Raw genomic sequence first — 26567 nt, forward strand, 5'->3', positions numbered from 1 at the left:
CACTCATACTACACGCTGTTATAAAAAACTGTTTTATCTGTCAGGATTTAACCTGCAACTGTAGAGTAGAGGCGAGGAGTGAGATTGATAGTGGACATTGGAAAAGAATTAAAACACAGGGAAATAGAGTTAAACAGGATAGTGTTCACTCACTAACATCTGTGGGGGGGAGGGAGGGGCTGGGAAGGAGGAAAAGAATCAGAAGAAAAGGGAAATGAAATAAAGGCAAAAAGAACAAAAGTAAGGAAGAAACAGCAGTAATCACTTTCTTCTATTGAGATTTCTGTGAAATCCTTAGAACAAGAGGTGCCTTTGGTTATTTAAAAAACAAAACAAAACACCACCACCTGAGCTCATAAGTACTGACTGGCTCAAAAGGAACTGTCACCAGCTTTGTTAGACACTGTCTACCTTCAGCTACTAGTTCCTGACAGGCCAAAGCAATTGCAACATGCACATGGAGATTCTTTAAACTAATATCCAGGAAATAAACAGAGAGCTGAGAAACATTGGTCTCTGATCATGATGCCATGGTGATTATCAACTCCTTGTTTCTTCTAATCTTTATCAGGACTTTTAGTATTGAGGCAGTGATAGAAAGGCACGGAGGAGCCTCATCCCTCAATGGAAAGAGGAGACATTACTTGTTGTTGCAGTCTGTTGTTTGAACAGAAAATTGCTTCTACTGAAAACAATGACTAAGAGATCCATCCATTACCAAAGAATACCTTATCAGAAGAATTATGAGACTGAGCATGGAGCAAATCAGTTTGTTTTCAATTCTGTTCTCATAGAAGTTGGTGCCCCACAAGACCACCTCTTTGATGCCAGATGTATGAAAGATCTTAGACCATTCAAGACAATCCTCAACTCTAGAATATTAATGTATAGTTACTGTTAACCAAGGAGAAGAGATTTCATGGGTTTGAAGTGTCTGTGAATCCCCGGGAGGATGCATCTATGGACACTAAAATGTGAATGGGTAGTACTTGTAAGTCTACTCCTGACTGAAGATTGTCCTTGGTCTCCTATGAGGCCAGAAAGACCCTGAACTCATCTACTCTTTAGGGGTGATACAAGAATCTCCAGCTTGCTTCCATTCACCACTGTTTTCAAGTTTCCCTGCACTTTCATTTGCATGTGATAATTCCACATGGTTGTGACTGAATGAATGTCAGTAAATTGATCAACCTTCCGTTAATAAGAATTTCCGGTCACTGCTTATTTTGTTATTTTGTTTTGTTATTTTGTAAGGAAAGGCACTTAGTATTGAAGTCCATGAAAGAGCTAGGAACTGCTGTTTATGGGGGCACTTACATTACTGTAGGCAAATCACTTAATTTTAATTTTTGGAGGTGCCATATACGTTACTGAGGTTTCTGAAGAGAATCCTTCCCCATGTCGGTGAAAGTGAGGAAGAATGGTCTTGCAGTTAAAGCACAGGAATGGGGCTCAACAGACTGGGTTCCATTCCTGACTCCTTGTGTAACCCTGTCAACATTATTTAATATCTTGCTCAGTTTCTCCATCTTTATGCTGTCTTCAAGGGGCCAGCTAGCCTACTTTCCCTTTTTTGAAGTTTGGGAGAAAATTTTTGCAGATTTAATACTGAAAACCATTTTGTGTTTAAGGCTTTAAGGGGGTCCTATAATGAAAATTGCCTTTTGCTAAAGGAGAAGAAAGTGTCGGAAAGAGACATGAGGGACACTTGCAGAAGTGGCAGGTGTGGGAGCCAGTGTTGTGCTTGATATGTTTGTACGTGGCAGCTGTGGACCTCCTGTGAGGACAGGGAAAACTCTATAATTCCTTTCTTCCCCTATTATGGGGAACCTCCTTAGATTGCCAGGGGCCAGGAAAACAGGCATGTTCAGTGCATGCAGATCTGAAAATGGGAAAAGGTAGTGTATGTCACAAATACTCCATGTTGGAGGGAGTGAAACTGGACATGGTCAAGCCCATATGCCTTGCAATGGGATGAGGGAAGCTAATGGGGGGACTCTATGCTTGCACAAGGCCCATGGTGCTGCAGGAGGAGAAGAGACTAGTCCCACTTTTATAAAGGGGGGGAAGGAGAAATTCATTTCACACAAACTTTAATGTGGAATTAAAGCTGCTTATACTCAATTGCCTCCTGTGCCCCACTTCTCCTACCTTGCCCAATATGAGTTTAATTCCAAAAACTCCAGTTAGAAAAGGTAGGATAGGTAGAGTACAGCCTTTTCCACACACAAAGAGCATTAGAAGGAAAAAAACCCCAACCAGCCAGCAAAAGTATTGGAAGACGGAGGTGCAGAGTTAAGGTGACATCTCCCCCCCCCCCAACTCTTAGACGTTTGTAAAAACAGTAAGTGAAATTTTAGGCGTACATTGATTATTTTAAGTTCATCTCTTTACAGCCCCTGACTTGCTCACAAATAGCTTTACTAAGAGGGAAAACTCTTTGTAATCATGGCAGAGTTCATGCCTCTAACCTTCCATGGCAGACACTTTTTTATTTTTGTAACAGAGGGCTTCAGTCCTTAAAATACATCTGGTAAGGTATGTTCTTAAAGTGTATCCCACAATAAATATAAAAAAATATTGTTTTTATCATCCTGCATTTACTAGTATTGTGTACTAAACATTTTATTTAGGCTCCACAGCATAGGGTCTGAGTGAGTATTCGCTAGCAAAGGGTTGTAGTAATGGGTTTCATGCTCAGTGCCACGGCAGGGGCAATACCTGCTGCGTTGAAAGTAATTGAACAAACAGCTTGGCAGGGAGCGGTTCTCGCGGAGAAGGCTGTGTCGCCTCATGGACCCCCTCACACTTCACCCCCCCAGGCTCCCAAGCGGAGAATTTTCAATCCCCCGGAGCAAGTTCGTGAGGCGGAGCAGCTCCCGTGCATTGAACAGGGCGCCCGGGAGCACTACCCTCACCGCAGCTATTATGCTTTATGATCCCAGACAGCGCCACGCCTGCCAACTCCCCAAATGCACGAAAAGGGTAAACCGGCTGCGTCCCGGCTGAGGGCTTGTCGAATAAGGCCCGTGCACATGGCGGAGCAGCTGCGACCTTCCCCCGGTGGAGGGGCGCTGCAGGGCGCAGTCCGTGGCCGGGTGCGAGGCCCCCCGTGCACGATGCACTGTACCGTAGTGGAGTACAGAGGCTGGAAGGAGGGTTACCAGTGTGGCTATTGCGCCTCTGTCCAAGGGAAAGTCTCCACTGGTAAGTAGGTATAAAGGGCTGGGCTGGAAACAAGCCCTGTAACACCGGCTCTCGCAAAGGCCGAGCAAGCAGCCCGGATCTTCAAGCACTGGCTGCCCGGGAGCCGGACGCAGCCCTCTCTGCCTGCTGCTACCTGTGGCGGAGTACACAAATGTCTGGGCAGAGGTCCAGCTTGCTCAACCAAGGCTGGGCCCCCCGCCACCACCGGTCCGGGCCGGAGCTCTGAAATACCGCTGGGAAACTGGGACTCCCTCAGCGGCTCTTGCCCTTGGTAAAGATGGCGGAGCTTGCGACCTTCTCGTCGAGGAAGCTCCCGTGCCCTTAGTGAAGAGGACGGACCCGCCCCTCTGTTTCTCCTGGAAAACGCGTGGGCTGCCGTTAGTAAAGATGGCGGAGTTTATGACTGTGTTCCTCCCTGTGAGGACGCAAGCTCGCCAGGCTTGCCCATAACCAAAATGGCGACGGCGGTTGCTTCCGGGCTCCCCGGGGTCGCGAGTAGGGTTTCAGGCACGGCGCTGCCCTGAGCTGGTGGGTCAGTACGGACCGTGGGGAAGATGGCGGGGGTCGACCGTTCCTCGAGCATCGTTGAGTACTTCGGGGGAGAGGCCGGCTACCGCTGCGGCTACTGCAAGAACGTGACTGGCAACCTCTCCCATGGTGCGGGCCGGGACCCCCCCGGGGCTGGGGCGGGGGAGGTGGCGGAGCAGTTGGACCTGTTAAAGGGGACTGAGGGAGTAGTTGGGCGGGGGGGGGGCCGACCCGGAGGATAGCCTGTGGGGTGGGAGAGGCCGGTGGGAGGGGCTGGCTGGGGAGGGACTGATGCGGGCAGTTTAGGTGAGGGGACTGGTTTGATTCAGGCTGCAGGACAGGGAGAGTTGGCCAGTGTGAGGGGGCCGAGGGCGAAGAAGAGACATCGGGACGAGGGGGAGAGGGACTTGGGAGCATGGGTGCTTCTTTGTTTATATGGGGCTGAGGGAAGTGTGGGGACCGGGCACGTTCATAGGCTGGCTGGTGGAAGGGGTAGTTCTGAGGGTTAAGATCCAGTAGCAACCTGTTCACATTAAAATGCCCTGGCAAAACTGCCCATTCTTCCCTTAAGCCTTTCTGTGAGCCCTGCCTTTCCCCCCAATTTCTATCAAGCCTGCATCTGTGTAGAGTTTACAGGTGTGCCAGTCAATCCCAGAAGTTTTAAAAAGCTCTCCTGAAAGTAGGCTATGCCACTTTTGGCTGTGAGAAATGTAGCATTTGTGGACTGAGGGAAGTCGGCATTCAGATCGATAGTCAGGAGAGGTATGGGGTGTGTCTGACCTTGCTGCTGACTTGCAACGTGACCTTGGCAAGTCACTTAAAGCCAAACTTTCAAAACTGGCCTCTAATGTAAGTGCTTCCGGTTTTGGATTCCTAGCTTCAAGGAACCTAGATCTTGACATTCGAGGTGCTTAGAACCCACAACTCTTAACTGAACTCAGTGGGAGCTGTAATCACTGAAAAGTTAGGTACATAGGTTTGAAAATGTGTCCCCTAATCTGTGTGGGCCTCAATTTGTGAAAGACTTTCAGCTCTAAAAAGGAAACATTTAAATATTGTTTGTACACCATTAATAGATGGGTATTCCATTATCATAATTTTAATGATTTGTCTAGATGTAATTTTTTCAAGAATAAGTAGTTATTCAGTTTTCAGAGTAGCAGCCGTGTTAGTCTGTATTCACAAAAAGAAAAGGAGTACTTGTGGCACCTTAGAGACTAACCAGTTTATTTGAGCATAAGCTTTCGTGAGCAGCTCACGAAAGCTTATGCTCAAATAAACTGGTTAGTCTCTAAGGTGCCACAAGTACTCCTTTTCTTTTAGCTATTCAGTGCTTGGCAGTGTGAAACTGACAAGAATCATGTGAATTTCAGGCAGCAGCTGCCAAGGCTTACAGGGTCTGTTATTGGGGGGGCTGCCCCACCATGTGGATTACCCATTGCTGGATGCACAACAGGGCTTCTGTGGGAGTTGCTGAGCCAGCCAGCCAGCTTGGGAGTCTAGAAGCTCAGGTATCACTAGCCCAAGACAGTCAAAGCTGCAGGGCTGCCATGGAGTCGCGAACCCTGGATGCCCATGTCAGGATATCCAGACCACCGGCTGCAAAGCCAGGAAGCTGGAAGCCCTCAGGGTTTGTCTGTGCTGCAGTTGGGAGTGAATATCGAAGCCTGGGTAGACAGACTTGCACTAGTGGGACCTGAGCTATTGAGCTAAAGATAGCAATGTGGACATTATGGCTTAGGCTCTCAAGCCCACCCCACCCTGTGGCCTGTGACCCTGAGCTGGAACATCCACGTATCTATTTTAGCATGGTGGCTTGAGCTAGGCATACCCTGAGAGTCCCATCTTGAGCTGGTGTGACCGGTTCGGTCACAGAGACCCCCTTGGGACTGTCACCTGATGTGTTGAATTTGCCTCTGACCCCATTTTCCCTGCCACCTTGGGACTCCAGAACCCTTGCCTCTGAGCCAGACATGCTGGTCAGCTGCAAACACAGACCCACATCTGGTACACACCCCCAAAGCAGCAGACTTCAACCAAAAACTGCTCAGCAGGTCACCTATCTCCAGCACCCAGACACCCAGTTCCCCATGGGATCTAAACCCCAAATAAATCTGTTTTACTCTGTACAAAGCTTATACAGGGTAAACTCGTAAATTGTCCACCCTCTAGCACTGATAGCTGTGCATATCTCTCTGTTTTGCTCCCCCAGGTATTAATCACATACTCTGGGTTAATTAATAAACAAAAGTGATTTTATTAAGTGTAAAAAGTAGGATTTAAGTGGTTCCAAGTAATAACAGACAGAATGAAGTAAAATATCAAGCAAAATAAAACAAATTACACAAGTCTAAGCCTAATACATTAAGAAACTGAATACAGTTAAATCTCACTGTTACACATGTTCCAGTAAGCTTCTTTCACAAATTAGACTTTTTCTTAGTCTCGGCCCAATCCTTTCCCTGGTACAGTTCTTGTTAGTTCCAGCTCAGGTGGTAACTAGGGGATTTCTCACAACTGGCAGCCGCATTTGTTCTGTTCCACCCCCTATTATAGCTTTAGCACAAGGTGGGAATCCTTTGTGTGTCTCTCTGGGTTCCCAGCCCTCCTCCTAAATGGAAAAGCACCAGGTTAAAGATGGATTCCAGTATCATGGGACATGTTCACGTGTCTTGTGAGCCCCCCCTCCATTGTTCCAGGATTGGCCGCATGTATGTAGTGGAGGCTTGCAGGTAAACAGAGCCATCTACAGTTAATTGTCCTAGTCAGTGAGAGCCATCAAGATTCTAAACCACCATTAATGGCCCACACTTTGAATAATTACAATAGGACCTAAGAGTTATACTTCATATTTCTAGCTTCAGATACAAGAATGATACATTCATACAAATAGGATGAACACACTCTGTAGATTATAAGCTTTGTAATGATACCTTACAAGAGACCTTTTGCATTAATCATATTCCAGTTACATTATATTCACACTTATAAACATCTTATAAAACATGAAGTGCAAACGTCATGCTAGTGGGGCCTGAGGTATTGAGCTAAAGATAGCAATGTGGACATTTATGGCTCAGGCTCTCAAGCCCATCCAACCCCTAGGCCTGTGACCGTGAGCTGGAACATTCACATAGCTATTTTAGCATGGTGACTTGAGCTCAATATACCCTGAGAGTCCTGTCTTGAGCTAGTTCTTAGCTCTGTGTTTCCCAACCCTGGCTGCAGTCCACACAATGGGGCTGCCACAGATCCTAGAAGCCTAGGCTCCTCAGCGGCACACCAGGAAAATAGGCAGGCTTCTGATAGAGTTTGTCAAACCTGAGACATTTCCGTGAAATATTTCAGGTTCAACAAATTTGCATTTTCCTTTGAAACTGGCTGGAAAAAGAAAAGGAGTACTTGTGGCACCTTAGAGACTAACCAATTTGTTTGAGCATGAGCTTTCGTGAGCTACAGCTCGCTTCATTGTAGCTCACGAAAGCTCATGCTCAAATAAATTGGTTAGTCTCTAAGGTGCCACAAGTACTCCTTTTCTTTTTGCGAATACAGACTAACACGGCTGTTACTCTGAAATTTGGCTGGAAAGTTCCTGACCGGCTGTAATGCTTCAGAACCAGAATTCCAAGGTTCAGTCCCCACCCAAGAACACAGCATTATATTCACACAAGTAGTTCTTCTGTTTTCAGCTGGAGTACTCTTGTGAGTAAGGATTTGTCTACACGGGAAAGTTATACAAGTGAAGTTGTGAATTTAAACTGATACACATGTGTGGACACTCTTGTTTTGGAATAAGAGTGGCTTTTTTTGGTTTAGCTTATGCTGCTTTGGAAGGAGTTTAAGATAAACCAAAAAAAAAACCCAAAACAAAAAACCCCCACCACCTTTATTCTGGAATTATACTGGTATAACTGGTTAAGCTTTCCTGTGTAGACATACTTTAAAGATCTGCAAGGTTAGGCCCTATTCTGGTAGCTGTCTGTGATCATATTCTGTGCACTTGTCCTAACCACCCGTACAGTTCAGGCCATTTTATGGTCTGTCTTGCTTCTCTTGGCTTGAGGACTGCTCTGTTTCTTGAGTTCAGAGTCCCATTGTCAGGTAATATGGTATTAAGTCTTTTCATGTTGGGAATATGGAATCGTGTATTAAAGTCTTTATCAGAACCACAACTGTGGTAGATACCGCAGTAAATGATAGCATAGTAGGCACAGAAAGAAGCTTAGATAATCCCTCTCATTACTTGTGCCCTTTCATCTGCATTTTGTTTTGCCATTTCTTCTGGTGTTAAGGGTCTGAAACTCCTGGTTTAAATCTGCATCAGGAGGCCTTCCAAATATATCCTGAGCTACTCATATCTAAGAAGTGAGGTATTTTGCTCCTAGCCTTGAATGGCATCACCTTAAAATTGGGGAACTATATGTGATTGCCTCTTTCAGACATGTCAGTAGGGAATTTGGGAAACTAATAAATATAATCAGATTATAAAGTCGGTTCTACCTTTTGTATGGATGTTTGAATAAAATGACAAAACACATAAGTATTTTAATACACTTAAACATAGTAAATATTTGACACTAAAATGTTCTAAATTTTAAATTAATTGGATGATTGACTTTCAGTTTTACTTCAATCTTGTTTTACATTGCCTGTTTTTAAATTCTCTTAACAAATTTCCCATTAAGTTTTTTGTCTCTTTATTCATTGAAGTGTTTAATATGAAGTTTATAAATATAAGAAACTGGTCCCCCAAAAATTGTTAGAAGAAATCCCAAATTAATCTTTTAGATTTACAGTAAGCTTTCAGTAGAAATTGCTTAAATTCTAATGTTTTAAAGATAACTGTGACAGTGACCTGTTTGTTACAGGCATGTGGGCTCATTCGATGACTGTTCAAGATTACCAGGATCTTATAGACAGAGGATGGCGAAGGTAAATTAAGAAAAACAATCTTTAAAGGGATGCTGTCATTTTAAGCTTGGTCCAAAATTTAAATTTTGTTTAAGGAAGAAAAAGCTTTCATAATACTTAAGATCAGTAGACTATTTTACTAATTAGATAGAAAAGTGAAAACATCTGTATTTAAACAAATACACACATCGCAGCACTGAGGAACTGAAAATGATTTTCCTTGTCCTAGCTGATATAAATGCAATGTGCAAAAGTATAAATAATGGCAGATGAATTGGATTTTCAAAACTTTCACCAACATAAGTGAATATGTATTTATTTATAATATATTGTTCTTAAATTGTGTTAGTTTGAATTATCCTTAATAATTAGGGATTTGGGGTACAGGAGGGGGCTCTGGATTTGTGGCGGGGGCTCAGGGCTGGGGCAGGGGATTGGGGTGCGGACTTACCTCAGACGGCTACTGGTCAGCGGCGCAGCACAGGTGCTAAGGCAGGCTTCCTGCCTGTCTTGGCACCGTGGACCATGCTGTGCCCCGGAAGCAGCCAGCCGCAGGTCTGGCTCCTAAGCAGAGGCGTGCAAGTGGCTCTGCATGGCTCTTGCCCACAGGCACTGCCCTCTCCAGCTCCTGGCCAATGGGAGTGTGGAGCCAGTGCTCAGAGCGGGGGCAGTGCTCAGAGCCCCGCGGCCCCCCACCTCTGAGCTGGACTTGCTGCTGGCCGCTTCCGGGGTGCAGCATGATGTCAGAACAGGTCGGGGCTAGCCTGTGTTAGTCAGACAGCACCACCGACGGGACTTCTAATGGCCCGGTCGGTGGTGCTGACCAGAGCCACCGTGACCCAGTTCCTTATATTCCATGACCCACAGTTTGAAAACCACTGTTCTAGGATTCCTACCAAGGTGCTATCCTCCATTTTTGGAGATGCCATCTTTTTTATCGAATGTTGACTAGTGGGCACGGGGTAATAAATTGGAAGCTGAATTTCTGTATTTGAGGAAGAAATTGTTTTTTCATCTCTCTCTAACCCCTAACCCAGCGTCTTTTGGTTGCTCCAAGGAGGATTGCTACTTTACCTTTTCCTTAGCTTCTGTTTTTTTGGCTTTCCTACTCTGTGGATACCAATACTTGCCTCCACAATTGCTCATAGTTTTTCCAAGGAGCAGTAGCAGAAGTATGTAATTGCCATGATCCTGATTCTTGTCAGTTTCATCGCTGTCCAGGTCTCTACAGCAGTCATGAAATTGACCATTCTAATTTGTGAAGTCATTCCAACTTGACTTGGTTGTGGCTTGCAAAAGCTATGAGCAAACAGATGACGCTTGGAGGTATATGTCTGGAGACTCAGAAAAACTGTCCTGTATCAGGAAAAATATCTGCCATTATGAGGGGTAGGCATGTAACTTAAAAGAAAAAAATCTCACATTGTGTGGAAATTGTTAGCTTAGGCCCCTCCACGCTCCAGGATAAACTTCCATGGTAATAGGCAAGTAGATTTTTCAAGCCCTATTCTGCTTCTAATTACAGAGAATTGGAGATCACTATAAAAGGTGTCTTAACTAGAATATAAATTAACACTCAGGTAGGAAGGTATTGAAAAGTTAGATAGGAGATGGGGCTACATGACCAAGATAAGAGTCTTTCATAGTTGCGTTTCCATGCCTCAGTTGGCATTTTTGAAAGGCCTAAATATGACTGGATAAAATTTGAATGTGGAAGCAGGTAGCAGGTTGGTGAAAATGCTAAAGAACTTGCTATTTCAGTTTTGTTACTCTAGTCAGTACGGGATTTTCATATTACTTGAAGGAACAGTTTCATGTGTTTTTAGAACAATTTAGAAACTTCTGTGAATTAATTTTGTATTGTACTTATAACAGACATTGTTACAAGTTTAATGAAGTATTTTATTATAATTTTTAGAAGTGGGAAGTATGTCTACAAGCCCATTATGAATCAGACATGTTGTCCTCAGTATACAATAAGGTAAGAGCTTATTGCATGTGAATAGTGCCTTTAAAGCTGTGTTGCATATAAAAGGAATAATTTAAAATATGATAGTAGTGTGAAAAATCGTAACATTTAAGGAAGGCCACATGTTCAAAAATAACTTGGCTTGACCATTTCCAGTTGAGATCGTGGTCATACAAACATGGTCTTCCAGGATGTATTAGTTCCTCCTGGTTAAAATAATTAGTTGGATGGTAAACCTACTTTTTAATGGTATTGCGTTCTTTGAATGTTACATAAGACATAAGTGGGTTCATGCAAACTATGACAGGCTTCATCATCCTGCACCATCCCATCATGAATGCATCCTGGCCTATCACATTTAGATTGCCAGCTTAGAGCAGCAGTTATGTGAAGGCGTACATGAAATGAGCTGGTGGTTGCAGGCTGGCTCTTAATGGATGTGTCTGCGTCCTACAGGCACTCTCTTTCATATTCTCAAAAGGGAATACTATGGACTTAATAGTCATGGAGAATGAACTACCTTTACTTCCAGGTAATGGTGGTGGGTAGTATCAAGGAAGCTTGGATTGCTGCCACCAGTGCTGTAACTGTTCTTTGGGTAACTGGATGACTCCCAATAAGTTCTTTTCTCAAGCAATAAAACTCTTTATATTTTTTAATGAGAATGTACTCCTTTATCCATATACAGTTGCAAGAGTGCATATAAAGGTGCATATTGCAAAGGCATCCATGAGGTCAGAATCTTGAAAATAATCCTTTTAATAAAGTAGTTGAGCAGGTGGTTACAAGGGAATTTAAATAGAAAAGAAATGAGTTAAAGAAAAATAAATAGTTGTATGCAATATTGTATTATAACTTTCTATAGTTCTTTGTTTTCTTTGAACTATATTTCTTGTAAAAAAGAGAATATTTAAAAATATTTGATTTCCTGTTTTAGATGTCGACCTTTACATTTTCAACCTTCCAAATCTCACAAGAAAGTTCTGAAGAAAATGTTGAAATTTCTCGCTAAAGGGGATTCTCCCAAAGTGGCTGGTGATGGTAAGAAATTCTTGGTCACTGAAGAAGTGTGAGGATTATTCCCATGGAAGAGTTAATGTAGCCTGCTATGTTTTTAGAAATGGTTCAGGCCCTGAAAGGGGCTTTGATGGAGGGTGGGGTGGGTAAGAAAGTACTCTCATTTAACAAAAAAACCCAAACAAACTAAAAACAAGATCGAATTTAGCCTCGGTGTTTATTGGTTGGATTCTAAATACCGTATCTTTACAACCTGCCCTGAGAAGGGGGAACCATGTGGCTACATTGCCCCAGGAGCAGACTAGGAATGAATTGTGACGGTTCCTCGTGTGCTACTTCCTTTTCTGCGGAGGAGTAAGTTTAACTTTTTTTTCATATAGCAGCTTGCTTCCCCCACCATGTACCTGGCACTTTCTAGCTAGGGGAGTATCAGGCAAGCGGCTTTGTCTCACCCTTGCAACTGAAGCTACAATCTGAACAGGATCAAGGGAAGGGCCTTTATTCCCATATGTGATTACAAGAGCCCCTACTCAAGAAAGCTCTGAGAAATTTACAGAAAAACAAAACTGGCAATTTTTTTGGTGAGCCTTTCAGTTATTTTGTGCTTCCTCCATTGGTCACAGCAGGTTATTAGATTATAACTTGAGTATTTTGTTTGAAGTGAGATTAGTTGTGATTTTCATTTTAGGAAAGCAAACAGCTGTTATCATGGATGTGTGGCACAAAGAAGACATTTGATTTGATTTTTCAGGCTTTTAAGAGGGTAGTGCAAATAAACAAAAGCAGTGTATCTTTTTATGTTGAAAAAAACTTGTTAAATTGGGAAAGTGCAACACTATTTTGGATGTTGCCATGAGCGAAGTATGAGCTATAATTTATACAGTGAAATTCACTCAAACAATTGTTTCCATGCCGCTTAAGCCTGTAGTGGGCTAGGCAGATGGCAATTGTAAAGGTGGAGTCTCTATGGCAGCACTGCACAAGGTATTGTGGTATTGGACTGGAGAGTAGTTTTGGTGTTTGTCAGTGTACATGAAGCACAAGGATATGAATCCCATTGTTACAGCACACCTCACGTGAGTTAATGCAGCCTCTATTCCCATCAATAAGATAGAATAGTAGTCAGAGTTATAAGTAGTTTCAGGCCTAATCTGCTCCTGAATCTGAGTTCCCCTGGATGCTGTGTGCATAGGCCTCCAGCTCCTTTGGAAGCTGACTGACTATACTGGGTGGAGAGGAGAAACGTGATTGTAAAACTGATCCTAAAAAGTGAGGAAAAATAGACTTTTCTTGAATATTTTTATAATAATCTTAATTGTTACTGATAACTAAGGTGCTACTTGCAATATTGAGGAAATTGTGGATTCTGCAGTATTAGGCTTCCAGTGCAGTTTTGACAGTGGGAGCCCTGACGTGTGTGGGACTGACGCTGGGAGTCCAGGCAACCCTGGGCCCTCACTCTCAGCCCCGGTGGCTGACAGCGGGAGCCTCCCGCTCTCAGCCTCAGGCAGCTGACAGCAGAAAATCGTAGAAAAGTGATAATGGACTTTATTTAGGTCCGTTATTACTTTTCTGCAATTTTCCATGGCTTGTCTGCAACTCGGCTGCAATTTTTTGACAGTCATCCCACAATTCAAGTAGGGCTTTACCTGTGACATTAAAAGGTTAAAAAAAAAAATTTGGAAGTGATTTTTAAGTGGACTGTCTCTTCAAGCGTTGGATAAAAATCCAGTGATACGTTTATACAAGCCAAAGACAATTACACCCACTGCCGTCCTTCTTTTTTAAACGATACTGTTTCCTATCTTGATACTCTAACATTGCTTGTGTCAAGATCATAACTATCTGCATTCTTGCTAGCTGTTGTAGTTTCTAAATGATTTGGATGCAAATGAATCTTAATATAATAACCCTGGTGTGGTCTGAATCTGGATTGCCTGTCTTGCATTGACAGTTTGTCATCTATCTTAGTTACAGAAGAACCTATGGATTCCCACAGAGAGGATGCTGTTGCTTGCAGTTTTGTATTAAAAAATGAATCTGACATCAGTCAATCTGAACTGAAACCTCTGAATGTGGAGGAGACGGAGAGGGTTGAGACTGAAGATAACGCAGAGGAGGAACTGAAAAAAGAAGTGGAGTCAGAGCCTCCCCAGACGTGTGCAGATAAAGACAGTGCAGGATCTAGTGAGAGATCGGATTCAGCTAAACTTGTTCATGCAACACCCAAGCCAGGTAGCCAAAGTTTCTTTATTTGCCTCTCCCCCCATTATTTTTCCCTTCAGATTGTTTTGTTAGAGTGTTATACCTTGGCTGGTAAACCTAGGGCTGTTCCTCTTTCTTTCATATGCCCTCAGTTGCCCAGGAAACTACAGTCTGTAAATCAAGATATGGTGCATATTGCATGACTTTTTAATGCTCCCAATATTTTGCCCAGTTCATTTTGTTCAGTTCACTGGAGCCATCCAGCAGGTGCACCTCTACCCCGATATAACATGGTCTTTGGGAGACACAAAATCTCACCACGTTATGTCGAGCTTGCTGTGACCCCCCCGTTCCTTGTTCCCTGACCACCCCCTCCAGAGACCCCCCCCGTCCCTAATTGCCTCCAGGACCTCACACCCTACCCAACCCCCCTGCTCCCTGTCCCCTGACTGCTCCGACCCCTATCCATACCCCCTGTCCCCTGACAGGCACTCACCGGCAGTGGCAGGAAGTGGCGCAACATGGCCCCAACCCGCTCCACTCCGCCACCTCCCAGCCACGGCACTCCGCTTCCCGCCACCGGTGAGTGTGGGGAGGGTGGGGAAAGGATGCCCCCACCTGCGGCGGGAAGCGGAGTGCTGCAGCTGGGAGCTGACGGAGTGGAGCGGGTTGGGGCCGGGCTTCCGCCACCTCCGGTGAGTGCAGGGGGGATCCCTTCCCCCAAGCCCTCTCCCTCCAGCGACACGGCTGGGGCCAGGGCGAGGGAAGTGGAGCGGGCTGCTCCTGGCCCCCCGCTAATCCCCTGGGCCATTCTGGGACTGTGGAGCCCACAAAAGTGCCCCCCCCCCAGCTCCTGCCTCCCAGACCTGGCGGGGGGGAGCCCCTGACCGCCCCGGAGACCCTCTGCCCCTTATCCAACCCCTTGGCCCCAGCCTGGCACCCTTAACACGCTGCTCAGAGCAACGTGTCGGAGCTTTACTGCATTGTATGCGAGCCCGCGTTATGTTGGGGTAGAGGTGTATTTATGTCCATGGTTGCTAGTTTCTATGGCTGCCAGTTCATGGAAGCTTTGAGCGTCATCTAGGCTCTCCAGCCAAATAGGCAATTGATAAATCTCACCTCATAAGCAGCAATAGAAAACCAATTTGGTGTCTAAAAAAGTGGACTTAGTTACTTCCATTCATGAAAACTAGTTAGCTAAGGGTTATCTTCCTTTAGGTGGCATGTTTAGTTATCCTGTAAATTATTTTCTCTGTTATAGTTGCCTGTCTTATTTGTGCACATTTATAAATTATCTTCTTCTTTTTAGGAGCTATGTTTCTTACACAGAAAAAAAACATCAGTTGCATATGTTCAATGGCCTAGGGTTGTACTTGCTATTTTCTGTTCCAAGGACAAGTTGGACTGTACTTTGCTGCAGAAGCAGAATGCTAGTGTTTTTGCACTCCAGAGAAGGATAGCTTTGCCTTGGCCATGAGCCCATGGAAAGACCCTCTATGGAAGTGCCCCTTGGCCTGTTTCATGTGTTTAGGATGTAGCCTTATTTTTCTTTGAGAGACTTAAATATTTTAAAAACCCCCACCCTGCTTGATAGTAAAATGTGAGATAGTGAAAATGTATTTTTTTAATTGTATGTGTAGTAGTTCCATTTTTCTTTTATACAGCAAAAATAGACGTTTTCTAGTTCATTACACTTCCAAAGACTCATGCATTTGTGCAATGCTGGGGGTTTTGTGTATCAAACACTGCACGGGAATTTTTGCTTATTTTACTTATTCTGTAGGACAATGACCTGTCTATGTAATGAGGTTTTTATTTCTATATAAACAAATTTATAATGGAAAAGGTCAACTTTTTCCAAGGCAAAAACTAAACGTCTCTCAATCTGGAAAGTTTTAAACTAGAAGTAACCTTTAACACTAACTCCAAAGAGTTTTTCTTTGGAATTAAGAAGCAGAATAGTGGAGATATTTTTAACATTTTTCATAACTTAGTGGTTGTTTTACATTTTTATCGCACAAGTTACAGTGCAATCTCTCAACTGCCTTCAGATTTGTTGTTTTCCAAAATATTCACCTTTAACGGCAGAAACTAAGTATGAGATGTTTATTCCTAAAAAAAACCCCCAAACAAACAAACAAAAAAAACCCCAAAGCAAAATACTACCAATTGAGCATTCTAAAGGAATAACTTGAACAGGAGTCCTTCCATTCTAAACTCTTCTGCTTATGGGAGCTGTGATATTGCTTACTGTGGCAGCGGAGCCAGGCAATTTATAGCTCATGTACTAGGTTTTCTAAGATGATCAACGCCCCCCCCCCCCCCGCAATGGATTGTCTTTATTAGAAAAAAGAGTGTGTTCTTACCCCCTGTTAGTGAGCACATTCTAACTATACTGGGTGAAACCCTTGTGAAGAAAGACAGGGCAGTTTGTAGTTTTCACATATGTTGGCAGGTAAGTATACGGACTATGGGGGACCCTAGAGGTTAGCTTTACTTGCAAACGTGTGAAAACTACAAACCACTTTCTCTTCATAAATTATTTCTTACATTAGTTAGTGTCTGGCTAACGTGAGATAAACTAAGAATACACATTTTTTTTCCTAGCAAAGGCTCACCCAGCGAGTGACAGATTTTCAACAACACAATATCCATTTAAGCACCTAAATGAAAGAGCCAGACTTCTTGTAAAAGTACACAGCAAGAGCATTGGGAAAGCTGCTTGTTGGGCACTTCCGTAAATCTGGTCCCAGATTTCTAAAGGCTTGTTAGAATATGGCGATTACATTTTTTAAAAAGTTAAATACTTTTCTACCCCCTTGTGGACATTTTTACCAAAAAACAAAACAAACAAACTGTTAAAAAGACAAAGCTTTGCCATTAACTATGTAAACTGTTTTCCTAGACCTTGAATGCAAACTAAATGGAAATTGAAAAGGAGTACTGGTGGCACCTTAGAGACTAACACATTTATTTGAGCATAAGCTTTCGTGAGCTACAGCTCACTTCATTGGTTGCATGGAAATTGACAGCAGATGGCAGCCATGAGTAAAGATTAGTATAAATTGCCTTGTTTTAAAGTCGAGGTAGAGTCCTCAATTTGTGTGAAGAATAACATTGTGTGACACTTTTTAAACAATATAGATGCAGAGAAAGTTTGAAATGTATTGTTTGTATTCATTATTTCAAAATTAAGCACATATTTTAGAAACAGAAATTTCCAGTGTTGTCCTTTTCCTTTTTGGAAGGCTTTAAATAAAATATAAAAGTGAGTTACAAACACACCCAAATCTTATTCAGTATACCTGCAATGTTTTAGATGTAGTAAGTGTTAAAGGTTACTTCTAGTTTAAAACTTTCCAGATTGAGAGATGTTTAGTTTTTGCCTTGGAAAAAAGTTGACGTTTTCCATGATAAAATTTGTTTATGTAGAAATAAAAACCTCATTACATAAACAGGTCATTGTCCTACAGAATAAGTGGTCTGTTTCTGCATATTTTCATAAGGAAAAAAGGTTTGAATATTTATATAAAAAAAAGTTAAACCAATGTATTTATTCCTTTGCTAATATATTGTTTGTGTAATTTACAGCAGAAATGTGAGATTAAACAGATGCTGAGGACAGGCTAGATGCTCAAAAAACTCTTCAAGAGTATCATGAAAATTTTAAACTCTTCTGCTGATTTCTTCTAGGACCTTGGGCAAGTCACAATCTTTGTGGTTTCCCAATCTGTCAAATGGGTATAATGATGCTTACTTATCTTTGTCGAGTGCTTTGAGATCTCTAGATGAAAAGTATTATTCTCCTAAACAAAAATGTTAGTTAACTGAACAATAAGGATGATCACTTACATTCTTTTCATTGCATTGGCCGGAATTGCAGAGGAAGAGAGCAGGAGTGGTGTTGGGGTGTAGCAGTTACAACCTCCTGCTTATTGGCCAGTCGTGCCTCTTCCCAAGGTCCTTGGGAAGTCTTCACCCTCCCACCTGTAGTGGTCACTGCTCAAGTCCATTAGACTAGAACCCTTCTGGTGAATCATGGCAGGCTTGCCACTGGAAGAAGCTACCTCAGGAATGCAGTATGGTACCTCTGCTCCTGAGGCACCCCCCCCCACCCCACCCCGGTCTGATGAAACAGGTTTGCTGGTGAAAAGACTAACTTAGGGGTGGGTGACCATGGGTAGATCACCTGCTCCTCTGTGATATCTCGTCTGTGTCTTCCTCTTGTCTCCCTCCTCCTCCCCATATCTTCCCTAGGTGCTTCCTTGTATTCTAGTAGAGCTGAGGCAACATCACCACAGATTTATTCACACATTTAAAGGTCAGAAAGGACCATTAGATTATCTAGCCTGTCCTCTTGAATAGCAGTCCATAAAATGTTACCCAGTTACCCCTGTATTGAGCTTCCCCTGAAGAGCCCTGGTTGTGCTAGAGCCTCTGCACCAGGTATCGCACCTTGGAGAGCAAAGCCTGTGTGTGTCAAGACATTAGCCCGTCCATCTCTGGTTCCGCACAGTGTTGAGTCTTGATGTACCTGATATTGGACAGGTGTAACTTTATTACCTGGTTAAGTAGCATTAGATTAGGCACCTAACTTTACTCCTCCAAGGGCTCCAGGCTCTACTCCTCTGTGGGCTCAGGACCTATTCCCTGTGGACTCAGGGCTTAATCTTTTGCAGGTTTAGAACATCTTTTACCAGTGAAAGAGCCTTACACAGTAATATCCTACTTAAGCTCTATTTATTAACAATCACCAAAACAATACACACGCTAAACCTACAATACTCACCACTCCCAATAAGGCAGATGAACTTTTCTTGATGGCCAGTCAAGAACAGGTCATCTGGGGGACTCCAGCTTGTGCATGGTGTCATTGGCAGGGTGTTGAGGGCTGCCAGCTATGATCTTGGGGCTGTCCTGGAATTGGTTTCCAAGAACTTCCTTTTGTACCACAGTTAATATAGTGCAACTTGAGTCTTGCTTAGCTTTCCCTTAACCAATCATTTTACTAAAATATTACTAAACAATTTTCTAATCAATCCTAACATATTGTAAAACAATTCTTTAACCAATCCTATATACAACTTATTTAAGGATGTTTTGTTAAACATTTTGTTTGTTTAAGTGCTCTTATGAGGAAAGCATAGGAAATAGCTGTCCTTTTTTCGAACTGGATGAAATCAATGTTAATTTTCCAACTCTTGATATTCCCCATATCTTGTGTTCTAACATTGATAGCTTTTGCATCATTGTCAATATGATACTTATAAAATGAATGATAAAATGGAAGATTACAGTTCCTTACGTTCTGAGTTCATTTTGTTGTATAAAAGCAAGCGAAATGAGACTACAGATTTTAGTCTTGGACCAAGGCCAAAATATTACTGCTGACTTGAAGGATCAGTCACTTTTGAAAGATTCAATATCTTGGCCAATGAAGCTAAGTAAAGAAAATAACAGATTTAGAAGACTGGAATATTTTCTCCAATTATCTTTTTCTAAGTCTGATGTTTTCTCCAGTATACGTAATGGGACTTTATCAAAAACCATAACAACACAACTACTACTACCACCCACAATAAAACAATAACGCGACTTAATGGAAATTTTTTGACCAGCCCTGTTTATCATTGTACCAGATCTGTAGAGCTTGGGTACAGAGTAGTGAGTTAATTCTTAAACCTTTAGGTTATGGAAGTATTCAGCACCCATTATTTTTTAATGAACAAAAGGGAAAATTATAAGTTGTATTGCCTTAATTTATGTACATTCAACATTTGTTCATGAAAGACTGTTTATCTGTAGCATGTAGCTACTGGTTTTAGACTCTCTGTCAACCATGAAAATCAGCAAAATTCTAATAAGGGGTCAGGACTCAAGCATTTTTCTGGTTTTTCTTTCCAGCAGGGCCATTTCTGCAAAGGGAGACTTTCTCTTCATTTGTTTCTGTGCATCATTCCATATATATGATTTTACCAAGTGCACCCGTTGTACCTCTGGATCAGAGGAGTATGCATAAATTTAAATGATTGTGTCTCATACTAGAAATGGAAATAGGCCTGTTATAGTTTATTTAAACTCAGACATTTAGTTCAGCTTCATGCGAGATAGGAAAGTGACATATCTGAATGTTTAGAAAAGGTGTCATTGGGAAAGAAAGCCACAGAATTTGAAGGTGAACAGGAATTCAGTGAGTCTAGTCATAAATTAGCTGCTTTAAACAATGATTAATATAGCAAATATTGATTTTTAAGTACTGAAATACTTTAATACCTTTTTAGTGAAAAGCAGGAGAAAAATTACATTACCCCATCTCAGTAAATATCAGGAGAGTTTTAATTATTATAAGCAATGTGTTGGTGCGTTTCCTGCAGCATGATGGGTCCAGTGAAATCTAAGAATACACTCTTTGAATTAATAACCGTGACTTGCATGAATACATGTGATGTTCTGCATTCTATCAAAGGTCTAAAAATGAATATGCTTTCTTAAAGGCGTAATTAATAGGTGTGAGATTTTTCCATTTTAACTATTTGACATCGGTACTCCAATATGAGTCTTACTTCAAGTGTTTTTACAGGCACAAAGCCTGTGTATGGTTGGAAAATTTTAAAAGTTTTGATTATTTTTTAAAAGAAAAGCTCACTGTTTGTAAAGCATATAGTATTAGACGTTTCTTCGGTAAGTAAAAAAAAACCCTGAATTTAAATATAATATGTCTAAAAATACAGTAAGTGAGATTTTTACAACAAAGCCAAGAATATATTAACTTGTTTTAAAGCAGTATAATATATATTACAGCTGATGTGCTATTTTCATTTGCTAAATAAGAAAATAATTTTAATAAAATGGAAGGGGGAGTGGCTGGTGGTTTTTTCAGATCTTGTAAATTACATAAATACTAGAATACCAAAATGCTGTATTTTCTAGAGAGACCTGTTGTAAAATATTGTACCAAGTGTCTTCTATACAGTATACTGTTTCTAATGTGACTTAAATAAGATAAGACTGATATTTGGAATATTTATTTGCTTCTGAAATAAATGGAAATGCTAGAAATGGAAATATGAGAAAATACTGTGAAATTATACATACTGTTGTACAGTTCTTGTTTTCATAATTTAGAGTTATAGAAATATATTCAGACAGTAACATTTTGAAGAACATTGAAGTCTCATTCTCAAAGTGATTAGGGCACTTAAGAGCTTTGTAAGTCCCATTGAAAGTCATTTTTAAGTCAGCCACTTCTGAAAATGAGAATTAAACTCCAAAGTCAGTTATGCACTTCTGAAAATTTTACTCAGTATTAGTGATCAGTTTGTAATAGTGAAGCACCATATAGTCTTTTCTCACTTGTGTTAAATTATATATGGTCCGATAATCTTTAAGCTATCACTAATGACTCTTTCCCATACATGTTCCTCTTATACATTTGTCTTCTTTAAAAAAAAAAAAAAATATTTCAGAACCAACCATAAGAAGTAACCAATAAGAGCCGACATAAAAATATGCACATTCAAAATACTGATGATGATGGGGTGGCAATATAGTTATTTAAACCTTTTTAAAAGTAGGAAAGCTAGGTCGTATTTCAGACTACACACTTATCTGGCCTTTAATTCTTCTCTGCTCTGCATATTAGAGCTATTGGCAATGACTATATATATGTAGCAAAGGGTTTTCAGGCTGTGTGAAATAAATCCATTCTACTTTGCGTCCTGTGCATGATTCTGTCAGGTTGCCCTCTGCGTTGCTAATGCAATATATCAATTCGCTGTTGGTGGTGACAGGTCCTTCCAGTGCCTCAAGGTGATCCTTTTAATTGCTTGGATATAGGACTGCTTTACACAATGCAACTAAATAGGAGCTGGCCTTTGTTTGTGGATAGATGTGGTAGTGATTTAAGCACAGTGTGTGTCGGGAATTGGGAGGTCTTGATTTGTATCCTTGACTCTGAAACTGACTTAAGGTCTAGGCCAAGACCTTTAACTATTTACCTCAGTTTCTCCATCTCGAAACAGGGAATGATATTTGCATCATGGGGCTATTGTCGGGGCCTTGTTTATTTTGCACTTCTTCCACCACTAAATCCATCATTTATAATTTTGCTACAGAATTTAAGCTTTCATTTAAAATAAATAGGGTATTTTAGTCCTTGTGGTTGTGAATGTAAGCATAAAAATGTGAATGAATGAGTATAACTAGATTATCCTCCTAAGTCTGTAGAAAGCATGAAACAGTAGCTCTGCCCATTTGTCTCAGTGGAGCATTAATTCTGAAACCAACTGTTTTATTGGCTGAGCATTTTAGCTGAAACACCCACCTACTGTGTTTATCTCTGATTTCAAACTGACTTCCATGCCAAACATCCCATTTCCTACTCAGCAGCTAAAATCCTGTATAATTTATATGATACAGCTATTCATTTAGACAAAAATATGCAGCATATTGAAAACTGAGTTCAGGGTACAATGTAAAATTGAATTTAATGTCAAAATGAATGAGGGCTACCGTAATGATTGTATTTTTGTTTAATTCATTTAAAAATCTCAAATTTTAATTTAAGGGAAGCTACCATAGGATTTTTAGTTTGCCATATCAGATGCCATGAAAGGAATGATCTTGCTGCAGTTTAGGTCTGGCTTGCCTTAAGGCATGTGGGATCCTAGCTAATGGCTGCAAAATGTTTTGAACGTGGAAAAGAGTGCTGTGTAAATGCTAAATAACATCATGCTATTAAAAAAATTATATCTTTTGTAAAAGTATTTTTTGTAACCAACTCTCTTCTGTCCCACCTTTCATGTAATAGCTATATGTGATATAACCTTGTTGTTTAATTCTTTATGTCCGTCTAGGAAAAGGGGCTGATTTGAGCAAGCCGCCCTGTCGAAAAGCTAAGGCCATTCGGAAGGAAAGAAAATTGCACAAGCTTCTTCAGAACCAGACACACACACTTGAAGGCTCTCCAAGTCAAGTGGAGCCTCAGGTTTTACACTCTCAAAACTCTAAATCTAAAGCGAATCAACCTAAGTCCATTGAAGACTTCATTTTTGTCTCCTTACCTGATGATGCCGCACATCAGTTAGAGGTATTGTCAGTTACATTGCTATTGATTTATTTTTATGCACATACATAAGAGAAATCATTTCTACCGTTAGAAGCAACTTTCAAAGAAAAGACTAGTGAAAACATCTGAAGTGGAAAAGGCTCACTTTTAAAATAAAAGCACTGGAGCAATGATAAATACTATTTACATTTCCAGCGCTTAATTTGTCAGCTTTTGAAAATATATTTTGCTATAAAATATACATTATCAGGGAGATTTTCAAAAGTACCTAAATTATTTAGGACCGTGTGCTCATAAATTGCCTAGCTATTGTTTAAAAATTTCCCCTTGAAATCTTATGAATGAGAAAACAAAGGTGAGCCTTGCTTGGCCTCTAGAGGGCACTCTGACTCTTACAATCATGGGCTCTTACTGCTGAGAATCCTACATTTAACAAAATACTGTGAATCATGGTGTATAAAATCAGTTTACAAATGAAAGAATTAGAATTAGTTGAGTGTTATGGAGAGAAAAATGCAATGTAAATTTCTAAAGCATATACATATTTAACTGTCTATGATGATGAACCTAATAGGAAAATAAAACCTGTTCTTACAACTGAATTGAAAAGGCATAGTACAAAACTCTTTCCTATAAACGTATGTCTGAAATGATTTATAGCAGGTCATCAAGCTTTGCATCTATAATTTTTTTCTTAATGGCAGTCAATACATTTAGTTGTCTGTTAAATGAGTTACAAAAGAATTTAGTAATATACTGGCTACTGGCTGGCAAGTCTGAGTTTTGAGAACTTTCTAAGCTTTTTGTTTATTTTTAAATTGGACAAACGTTCCTGGAATATGAGACAGAGAATAGTTTATTGAAGACTTTCTTGCCTCTTCTATAAACTAGAGCCTGGTATTTATTGACCACCAGGGGCAGTAGTGTTCATAATATTGACTGAAGTTGAGAAATATAGTGCTTTTGTGCTAATAGGTTGAAAAGATCACCAGTGGTGGAAAATAATGGCTTGATTTGTACAGCCTAAATAATAATAATAATAAAAAAATAAAGAAAAACCCCACAGGCCTGGCTCATTCTTCCAGGTTTTCTGGTACAGTTAAGTTACAGGAGAGTAGGAGAGAACTTATGTATTAAGAAGGAAGGAGGGATAGTTGACCAGAAGATACCAGGCTTTTGGAAGGGGGCCAAGAGTTTAGGAGGATTTGCAGGAGGGAGTCAGCACAACTGTCGAAGAGTGATTCCATGAGTTTTCATGGGTCATGGTGGATTTTATAGGCAACAGCAGAACCTCCCCAGAACTGGAAATTATATTGTTTCCAAGCTGTCCTTGATATTGAATACAGCCTTAAATATGTCTGAAGATACGGGATGAAGATGAGGTTGTCTATATGATATTACTTTTTTTAATCTAGGAAGCAACCATTTTCACTATAAACTAAAATTTCCAGTTATTACTTTTCATTGGTCATGCGGATGCCTGCTGTTGTAACTCTATAGTAAATTACGATTCCTGAGGCAACTAACAGGTAGGAAATGGGAACAGAAAATGAGAAATGATTACCTAGGAAAGAGTACTGGAGAAAAGGAGCTGGGGTTATAATGGGGACCACAAACTAAATATGAGTTAACAATGTAATACTGTTGCAAAAAAAGCGAATATCATTCTGGGATGTTTTTGCAGGCATGTTTCGAAGTAAGATAAGAGAAGTAATTCTTCCACTCAGCACTGATAAGGCCTCAGCTATAGTACTGTGTCCAGTTCTGGGAACCACAGTTGGGGAAAAATGTGGACAAATTGGACAAAGTCCAGAGGAGAGCAACAAAATGAGGACAGGACAGGACAAGAAGTAATGGGCTTAAATTGCAGCAAGGGAGATTTCGGTTAGACATTAGGAAACCTTCTTAACTGTAAGGGTAGTAAGCACAGGAACAAATTACCTAGGGAGGATGTGGAATTTCCATCATTGGAAGCTTTTAAGAAAAGGTTAGGCAAACACTAATTGGGGTGGTCTAGGTCAGCGGTTCTCAGGGGGGAGGGAAGGTGGGCTGGGCTGCGAGCAGGTTTCAGGTGGTCCATCAAGCAAGGCTAGTGTTAGACTTGCTGGGGCCCAGGGTGGAAAGCTGAAGCCCGAGCAATTGCCCTGCTTGTTACCCCATAACATCAGCCCTGGCTTTTATATGTAGAAAAACAGTTGTTGTAGCACAACTGGGCTATGGGTTGGCCTCAGAAAGAAAAATGGTTGAGAACCCATGGTCTAGATAATATTTAATCCTGCTTTGGTGTAGAGAACTAGACTAGAGGACCTGTCCAGGTCCCTTCCAGTCCTACATTTTTATGATTTCTGTGATTGTATGATTCCTCTCTTCTTTTCCTTTTAATTAGGAAAAGGTCTAACTGTTCTCCTGTCATCACCACAGTAGTGAACTTCCTCCAAAATGTATAGAGTTCAGACTTCCAAGACTTAAGTGCATCTAGCATTTTTTCAGCATGATGTGAGATTGCAGTAAAAACACATTTTTAAATTATGGAGATCAGTTAGTGTCTTGCATTTCACTCATTGGCTTATTAGTTTTTTTGAACAATATTTGTATATTTCTAATATAAGGGCTTAATTACCTTAAAATTAATACTTAGAAAAACTCAAGTTTCATGCACTGAGAATAAAAGAAAACCTTCTTTATTTATCTGTTACATGGTAGAATTTTTTAGCTAACACACACCTGAAAAAAATTGAAAGGTTGAAGCCTGATTTATTAATTAGACTTTTAAGTGTGATCTGTTTTGCTGAAAGTCAGAATTTCTCTGATTGTGATATCTTTCATCAGCTTTTATTTATGTATGTAATTATGTGATATTGCAATAATGAATCTGTCTTTAACTTCTTCTGAAGGTGAGGGTAGTGAGATCATCTCCACCAAGTTGCCAGTTCAAAGCCACATTTCAGGAATCTTACCAGGTCTATAAACGTTACCAGATGGCTATTCACAAGGACCCACCTGATAAACCAACCATAAGTCAGGTCAGAAGGCCAAGTATAATTTTATGCAAAACCTCAACTTCCCCTCCATTTCATAGGTCTTGGATGGATTCTGTGAGAAACAAATGTGGACTTTATATCCATTATATACATGTAACTCTAATGGAAGCATGTAAAATCAAGGGAATAGTGAATTAAACCAAACCAACATCCTGGAAGTGCAAGCTGTTTTTTGGTATCTTACTGTAGGTGCCACAAATATTTAAACTTTATTGCAGACAAAAAAATGAAGAAATCATGGGCATGATTCAGAACATTTGGAAGAACTATACAGGAAAGCCATAGGGGAGTAGGAGAGGTGGACCATTGGAGGCACTTAGATACTAATATGAGGACCACCATATACATATTCAGCATTTCAGAGGGGTAAATCCTGAAGTAGAGTTTCATTGACTTAGATGTGAGTCTTTACATGAGGAAGGCAAGCATAATATGAACCAAAATGTGTGTGCAATAATTATCACATGCAAAAATTGCCTGTTGAGCTTTTACTGGAGTTCGTATAAAGCTCTTTGCTACTTACAGTTTAAAACAGTTTAAAAGAAAACAATACATTCTAGCTAAATTACATGTTGTCACTATTTCACACAATGAATGGACCTCATGTAATAGTTAAACTTGC

The 26567-nt window shown here is 40.9% G+C and overlaps 1 protein-coding gene across 11 annotated transcripts in view; it reads left to right on the forward strand.

The window, feature by feature from the left end:
* The first annotated feature begins 2997 nt into the window (after positions 1 to 2997).
* Positions 2998 to 26567, forward strand: part of ATE1 (arginyltransferase 1) — a 183981-nt gene continuing 160411 nt past the window's right edge. For 2 of the 11 annotated variants that reach the window (XM_078853861.1, XM_073354193.2), the window contains exons 1-6: positions 3237 to 3864; positions 8604 to 8667; positions 10565 to 10627; positions 11553 to 11656; positions 13610 to 13867; positions 22693 to 22925. In XM_078853861.1, coding sequence (XP_078709987.1) covers positions 3762 to 3864; positions 8604 to 8667; positions 10565 to 10627; positions 11553 to 11656; positions 13610 to 13867; positions 22693 to 22925 — 825 coding nt within the window. In that variant the 5' untranslated portion in view covers positions 3237 to 3761. Of the gene's footprint in view, positions 3208 to 3236; positions 3865 to 8603; positions 8668 to 10564; positions 10628 to 11552; positions 11657 to 13603; positions 13868 to 22692; positions 22926 to 25798; positions 25928 to 26567 lie in introns of those variants that run through there. The other 9 variants (XM_078853862.1, XM_078853863.1, XM_073354188.2 and 6 more) reach the window with 9 other exon arrangements.

This window comes from Lepidochelys kempii, chromosome 7 (assembly GCF_965140285.1).
Source record: "Lepidochelys kempii isolate rLepKem1 chromosome 7, rLepKem1.hap1, whole genome shotgun sequence".
Classification (NCBI taxonomy): domain Eukaryota; kingdom Metazoa; phylum Chordata; order Testudines; family Cheloniidae; genus Lepidochelys; species Lepidochelys kempii.